At 48.2% G+C, this 8,292-nt stretch overlaps 1 protein-coding gene across 1 annotated transcript; it reads left to right on the forward strand.

The window, feature by feature from the left end:
• Positions 1 to 492: 492 nt before the first annotated feature.
• LOC131272577 (ubiquitin carboxyl-terminal hydrolase 20) lies at positions 493 to 8,292 on the forward strand. Its single transcript, XM_058274355.1, has 6 exons — positions 493 to 1,109; positions 1,671 to 3,949; positions 4,032 to 4,302; positions 4,387 to 4,734; positions 4,869 to 5,472; positions 6,125 to 8,292. The coding sequence occupies exons 1-6, from the start codon at positions 1,044 to 1,046 to the stop codon at positions 6,913 to 6,915; spliced, it is 4,359 nt and encodes a 1,452-aa protein (XP_058130338.1). The 5' UTR covers positions 493 to 1,043; the 3' UTR covers positions 6,916 to 8,292.

The raw sequence follows: 8,292 nt of genomic DNA on the forward strand, positions 1-8,292 counted from the left end.
TTTTAGAGAATTCACTTGAAAATTTGTTCTTTTGTGTACACAAGTGTTACCATTGATACAACTGGCTATGCTTTGGCAAATAGGGCCCCGGTCAACCTAAAAAGCGTGCCTTGTTTGCGCAACAATGCTGTAGTGTTTCTCGCTGGATGAAGTATGACGAGCGAAGAATTGCCAGTGGCTTGTGCATGGCTGCTGTAAAATAGTCGCTGGCAGTTCATTAATTCACTAGGACCAAATCACTGTCCAGCAAAACATCACCCAGGTTGCCACAGACCTAAACGTCACATTCCGCATCGACAAGCAAAGAAAAAAAAAACCCAGATTTGTTGCCTTTCTGTCTGCCAGTCCCTGTTTGTGTATTGTTGTTTCCCGATAGTCCAATAGATTTGCTAGCATCGATGTAAGGACATAAGTGCACTTCCTTTCAAAACGATACGGATGTTTATCGTGCCATCGTAAATACCTGGTACACGTGATTTCACAAGCAAGTAACCTGCTCGCTACCTGATAAGGGGACACTACGTTTCGTGCAGGTCACCCGTAGTAATGGAAGTGGATTTAATCGTTACTTTGTCATTAATGTAAAACATTCGGGGTAAGGCCATCGTTCCAGTGCCTCAGCCAGTGCATTAGCCTAACTACCTGCGTTCTATTGGTGCTTGTGTTCGCGGGATTTGTGTTATGTTATGTTTCGTAAGCCCTACACAGGATCATACACTGTTTCGAGTGTCCGTATGGAGCAGGCGGTGGTAGGACGACCACAAGCCACCGCGTTACATAAGCAACTCGTTGGACCGAATCGAAGCCCCGAAGAGCGACCGCGAGCAGCAGCAGCTGCACCCTCCTGAAAGATACCAGCAGTCAGTGCATGCCACCACAGAGAGTTGACGATAGCAATCCGTCGTAAAAGCATCTGTTGGCAGTGAGGGTAGATTGTGAATGCAAGTGTTGGATGCGAGCATAGCCAACGGACGTCGGCCCTCCTACCACGGTACAGCGCGATTGCAAGGGCCGACCGCCGTGGTGGCCCAGAAACTGCAGCAATGAAGTGCACTCACCTGCACAACGTCGTACAGCTATCGTTGGTGGAGTTGTGCAAGCTCAAGAAGGTATGCTGTTTTTGCCATCATTTGTACCCAAAAGAAAGGTGGGGAAGATTTTTTTCTACTGTTGCAGTTGCCTTGATCGACGACGTTAACGTAGTAAACAAAGGTTTGATGTCATTTCTGAAAAGAGGTTTTATACACGGGTTCCGTCCGGTAGTAGCCCTCAAGGTAGTGCCCCTTTTTGCCCTCAACCAGGAAATCGATATTTGCAACGAACATGACGGGAGGTGCTGTGTGTCGAATGGAACGTTCAATAGTCTCCTAAAAACCCGGGGTAACCGCAATCGAACGCAAGCTAAGTTTGAAGATGCGAATCACCCCGCAAAACAAAACAAAAAATGTTAAGCAGCGTTAATGCGACTCACGCGTTTCTCCCTTTCCTGCATCGCTAATTTGACGATTCACCGTTGGCCACATACTGTTAGTTTTTTTTTAACCAAACCTCTGACATCGGGACTCCTTAGAGGTTAAGATTGCAGAACAGGAAATTTCTTTACTTCGTCGTAGGGTTCTTTCACTATTTTCGGGATAGTAATTATGATAATTTCTTGTTCCTTGTTTTAGGATGAATCGTGCTCGGACTGTGAGACGAATGGTCCAAACCTGTGGATATGTCTGCAAAAAAACTGCCTGCACATTGGGTGCTCCGAGCAGTACAAGGACCACAGCACCATCCACTTTCAATCGAACCGGGCTCACTGCATTCACATGAATCTTTCTTCCCAGCGCGTTTGGTGCTATCTCTGTGAATCGGAATTATTTCTCACCAAGCAATCGCATCACCAGCAGCAGGCGCAGCAGCAGCAACATCACCATCATTACCACCAGCACCATCGGCGCACGTCGGTGGTAAGCAATGACTCGAGTGACACCAGCCGCTACTCGTCGGTCAACAACGACAAGCTGGTTGTGCACGCCGATAAGCTCATGTCCGGGGCGGCGGCTGCTGCAGCAGCGGCCGGTTACGCTGCCTCCACCGGCGACTCCTGTGATAGCAGTGGTGATGAGGACGACTTTGAGCGGCACGGCAAGTGGAATGGGCTGGTGGGGCTGCAGAACCTCGCTAATACGTGCTACATGAACGCAGCGCTGCAGGCACTCAGCAACAGCCCACCGCTAACGGGTTTCTTTCTCGACTGTGGTGCCATACTGGAGACGGATCTGCTCGGTGGTACGAATCCAGCCATCACCAAACCCGGGCTCTCCAAACACTACCATAAGCTGATCCGCGAAATGTGGTGCAAGAATCGACGGTACGTTGTACCGAGCGGAATCCTGTGTGGCATTCGCATCGTGCATCCGATGTTCCGCGGCTATCAGCAGCACGACACGCAAGAGTTCCTGCGCTGCTTCATGGACCAGCTGCACGAGGAGCTGAAAGAAGTGATCGCACCACCGCCACCGGACGTATTAACCCCCGGGGTAGGACACGATGACGAACTGGAGCCTCAATCCGACGATCGGCCTTCACCGTGCCCATCGCCTTCGCCGTCACAGTCGGAGGGAGAGTATGAAACGTGTGACAGTGGTGTTTCCGAGCGATCAAGTCTCTCAGACGATCCACTGTCTCCAACGATTTCTGCAGCCAGTAAGCGTTTCCGTCAGCTAACCCCTCGTTCGTCTAGTTCACCGGGAAATACGGTAAACCAAAGGATGGTTGGGTCGGGATCGCGACAGCTCCGCAGCGAATCCTCCGGTATCAGACAGCAATCACCCGTCGGAAGCAATCGTTCGAATGCAAGCAGCGTTTCATCTACGATCGCTGCCGGAAGCTCTAATATACCCAACTCTGGATCACCTGGTGGAGGCGGCGGTGGCGGTGGCGGTGAAGGAGGAAGCAGCGAAACGTCGGAATCGAAAGAAAAACTCCCGCAGCGTTCGATCATCAGTGATATTTTCGATGGAAAGCTGTTGTCCTCCGTACAGTGTCTCACGTGTGATCGAGTATCGACGCGGGAGGAAACATTCCAGGACCTTTCACTGCCCATCCCAGGCAAGGACCACCTGGCGGTGCTACACCAAACACACACGGGCATGGGTAACGGATCAGCTTCAGGATCGAATGTATCGTCCGCGGGTAGCAGCATTTCGGGCGGAGGTGGAGGAGCTGGTAGCAACCTCGGCGGTGGGCCGAACAGTGCGAACAATGGCGGAAGCGGCGGAAATAGCAGTAACGGTGGCATCAACTGCTCGGACGCCGTCTATCCGATGGTCAATGGTGATAGCTGGTTGTGGTGGTTTTGGAATTCACCCTTCTGGAGCTGGGTACGGTCGTGGTTCTGGGGACCGGCCGTAACGCTGCACGACTGCATGGCCGCGTTTTTTAGCGCCGACGAGCTGAAGGGCGACAACATGTATAGCTGCGAGCGGTGCAACAAGCTGCGTAACGGTGTTAAGTATTCGCGCGTGCTCGCCCTGCCGGAGATGCTGTGTGTACATCTTAAGCGGTTCCGGCACGATCTGTCCTACAGCTCGAAGATTTCCAGTCCAGTGCATTTTCCACTGTACGGGCTTGATATGCGACCGTACTTGCACAAAGACTGCAAGTCCGAGGTGACATCGTACGATCTTTGCGCGGTAATCTGTCACCACGGGACGGTCGGTGGAGGCCACTACACGAGCTTTGCGAAACATGATCCGACGGGCAAGTGGTTCGAGTTCGACGATCAACTTGTAACGCAGGTTACGCCCGAGTACGTTCAAAGCTGTGAGGCGTACGTGTTGTTCTATCGGAAGAACAACGCCAAGATGGCGACGGTGCGGGCGCAAGCAAGCAACCTACTGACGATGCAGGAACACGCTTCGGACATACGCTTCTACGTGTCTCGAAACTGGTTACATCGGTAAGTTCAACTGCGCCAAAAACCCATGGATGAATTGAATGCTAACCGTCTATTCCGTTTTTTCCTTGGATTCATTTTACAGCTTCAACACCTTTGCTGAGCCGGGTCCGATCGATAACTGGACGCTACTTTGCCCGCACGGTGCATTCCCGCCTAACAAGGCGTCGCATTTTTCCAAACTGGTTGTGCCATTCCCTCAGGCGCTGTGGGATTTTCTCTACAAAAAGTTTGGCGGAGGCCCTGTGTGCAACCACATTTTTCCGTGCCACATCTGCAAGAAGGCGGCCGAAACGCTGTCCCGGCGGCAGCGATACGAGCTGGAAACTTTCACTGCTTACAACGATGAGTTTCAGGTAAGTATACGATAAACCAAGGAAGCAGGCACGTAGGAGGTGTTGAATGTAACGTTTGCTTTTACACTTGTGCTTCTCCTGCAGTTCAACGATACCCCGACCACGATCTACGCGATTTCAATGGCCTGGTTCCGGCAGTGGCAACTCTTTGCCCGTGGACTTACAACCGAAGACCCTGGGCCGATCAACAATAAGACGATAGTCGTGCAGGGAGACACAAGTGTTCCGCTGCGTAACGTTCGGTCATTCTCCGACTACGCGCAGATCAACGCCAGTCTGTGGCACTTTTTCCACGGCATCTACGGCGGTGGCCCAGAGATTGTACTTCAGGGCAATCCGGTTCCACCGCCGACCTCCGTCGCAGGCCATGTGGACGAATATATCCGATTGCATCAGCATCAGCACCAACAGCAGATCAAGCAACTCAAACAGGTAAACAACAAACGTAGATGTCATGTCTAGGGCCTCGAAAATGGTTTGCCTACGCCGCAAGAGAAGTTCTTCAGTGGGTGAGGTTTTGCGCCAATCTAAAACATTGAGTATTAATTATACCGGTTGTATTACAGGATCGTGCCTCCGAGTCGATGGAAGTCCCAGAAGAAGGCCTGACGCAAAATGTGGTCCGCACCCCTACGTCTGTGAATCAAGTGGATCGCGATTCGGCCATAGAAGTTACCATAACTGAACCTATACCGACCCCACAGCAACCACTTGCTCCAACAATTGTCACGCGGCCCCATAAGAGTGTTTCCTTTGAGGATACGGATGCTTACTGTGATGACGACGAAGATGATGACGATGGTGGAGATGAAAACGCTGGCAACAATGGTGATAATGATGATGATGGTGATGATGGCGGCAACGCTAGTAGCGGTAATGATGAACCAAATTCTTCGAGCAAGCTAGCCGGACCAAAGCGAAAATCATCACACTCCCGGAAGATGAGCTCCGGAAGCTCATCACGTCGGGATGAAAGCAAAATAATCACTTCGGCGACGGGTGCGTTGAAACGCCGGCAACAGCAACAGCAACGTTCACTTACGAACGGCGATACTGGGTCGAACATGGCTTCTGCGGTACAGGGAGTGGAACATTTGGAAATTGGCACTAAAAAGGACCGCAAGCACAAGGGTGGTATGATGAAGGCGAATGGATTCTTCGGACCGGAAGGTAAGGATGTTGATCGTTACGAGAGCGTCATAGAAAACGAAGGAGCCACGAAAAAGCTCCCAAGAGTGGCTAAAAGAGTTACTAGTCGCCAAAGAGATTTCAATCCCGTATAATCGAATCTCATTTAGGAATGCAAACAGGAAATCGAATTCCATAAGAGTAATTAAACGGACCCTCCCCTGTACGAGAGGACTGACTATCCACGTACAACAGGGAAACAAGTCTCGTAAGCCCTTAACGGGCAGGCATGACCAAGTGGTCGTTACGCCAAGAAAAAGAAGAAGAAGAGTAATTAAAAATAATTGATCTTAGACTATTATATAACGTTTTAAATCACAAGAGAGTAACTAAAATATTCAAATTGTCCTGACGATTGTTCAGTCTGAATCAAAAAAAGCTGTTATTCACTACCATCAACAAGAAACATTCATGCTTCAGTATTAACGTTATTCCGATATCGAAAACAAAACAATATATTATAAAAGGGGAAAATAACTACACTAATGGTAAAACGAACTTTCGGAAGTATACGCGGTTACAAAACAGCTTGGTTTTTACCTACTATAGTTCTAATATTTTTTGTATGCACTCGTATGACCAGATGTGAGCAAGTTAATTAATGTTTCAATTCTATTATATACCATTCCGACAGGAAAATATCAAAGCGCCTCGATCGATTTTTCAAACGGACCAGACAACGGGCACCTTCCTCGAACCGAATCCTTCTCACACTACTCAGCATCGTCCGCTTCGAGTGCGATAAACGGACGCTCCTCTACAGCTGGTAGCATGGCTAACTCGGCGTCTACGCCTTCATTCGGTACGGATGCAGAAAATGCTGAATGGTTATTAGGATTAGTGACCTTGAGTGCTGGTCCGAGGCGCAAACATTTCGGCAATCACAAGCCGGTAGGTCACGACAAAGACGATAATGACAGCAAAGCAACAACGACGGGTGGCACCACCAGTAGTGGAGGATCCAGCTCAATTGGCTCTGACTGGTTGTCCGGATTAGTGACCAATGACAGCAAAGCAACAACGACGGGTGGCACCACCACCAGTGGAGGATCCAGCTCAATCGACCCGTCATCCAGTGCCAAAGCGAACCAGCAGCATTCCGGTCGTAAAGGAGCTCACCATCATCACCACCACAATCATCACAGCCGCCATGGGACGATCAACGCTTCGGAACCGTCACCAGTGCTTGACAAGAATGGCGCTCGAGAAGGAAGTGGTGAAACGATGTCATTCGGTCGGCGTAAACTGAAGATAAAATATATGAAGAAGTTGGCTCGGGCTGGTTCCGGTTCGCGATCGTCTCGCAATGGCTTGACGGACAGTGACGGTCTGGTCGGTGGCACGAGTGAAAGTGGGTCCGTGGTTCCACTGGCCATCAATGGCGTGAGCGAGACGCACCAAAGCAATAGCGAGGGTGTCAAATGAGATCGGTTGCGCCGTTTCCGCTTTCCTTCGTTTCGATAAACGGTTAGAAAGCGATACGGGAGCATCTGGGCAGAGACATAACAGTTGTGTAGTTGCGTTTATGTTTACAATGTTTTTTTTCTGTTGGTAGTTGTCGGCAATTTCTAATGAGTTGATTTTTCTCAGTTTAAAAAGAATAATTTTCCACTACCAGTTTTTCAGTGCTCGTTAAAATTAGCTTAGTTTTGTCTTGTTTTAATGCTTGAACATTGAATGTTTTTGATAGTGTGTACCAGTACGTGGCGCAGGGTATAAAAAAGTCGATTAACAGTAGAATATGGACAGAAAAATGAAAAGAAAGCACATAATGTAGAGAGCAGAATGTGATTACGACGATCGAGGACAGAGTCTTGATATTTATGATTTCTGGGTATCGGTTGTTTATCGTATTTCTTTGTGTGGATTTGCCAGCTAATAATAGAAAACATAGATTTTTTAAAATGCATATTCACCATTGAATACGAACTCAACGGAACGGCCGTTTTGCCTGCACGTAATCTGTAAATTATTTTGATTAAATTGTAGAATTTATCTATGGTGTTTTGTTCATGGCAATGGTCGAATATTTAGTGTTAAAGTTATGTTTGTAAAAGAAAACTTAGTAAAAGTAAAAACGTGAGCGTTGAAGAAAATGACAACAAGCAATCGATATGGAATGTTTGACGCCAAAAACGCGAAACAGAGTTTTGCGAAGAATCAGCACGTTGTAAAATTAGACAACATAAACCAAATCGTTTTCCTGTGGACGATACTGGAATTAAAAACAAAATAGGATCCATTACTATCCATAGTAAAACAAATATATTCTTTGGAGGACCCTGATATTACAGGCAATGTGTTCTAAGATAACCTTGGCATCTCTAAAACGCGTAATTTGCTTGAACTGAACGCAACCAATTTACAGCCGGGGTCAATTTTTTGCTTCTTTCTCCATTATGCGGTATGGAATGACAACACATTTAGATGGTGATTTCGTGCTTGTGATGCTTTTTTTCGTCTCTTCGGCGAGGGTCATTGATCGGGAAACGGGACAGAAACTGTACTTGATTGGATCGTAGATAGCATTTCGTGAAGGTGTTAGCCGCACACGCTCGGTTGAGGGTAGTTTAGGAATCGTCAAGCACACCCCGGTCGACGGTTTGGGTTGTGGTGCATTTGGTATGACCCCAATCGTTGCGAGGCATCAGTGTGAAATTCCGGGCAAAAATCATGGGACGGGGGCAATTATTTTATAGAATAAAAGATACTGTTATTTCTGGCGGTGAGCTGAGTTTTTATGTTCCAGACGTTTGCAAGTAATAATAAAAGTAAAACACAGCTCTAAACTTCAAGTTTACC

This window comes from Anopheles coustani, chromosome 3, assembly GCF_943734705.1.
Source record: "Anopheles coustani chromosome 3, idAnoCousDA_361_x.2, whole genome shotgun sequence".
Classification (NCBI taxonomy): Eukaryota; Metazoa; Arthropoda; class Insecta; order Diptera; family Culicidae; genus Anopheles; species Anopheles coustani.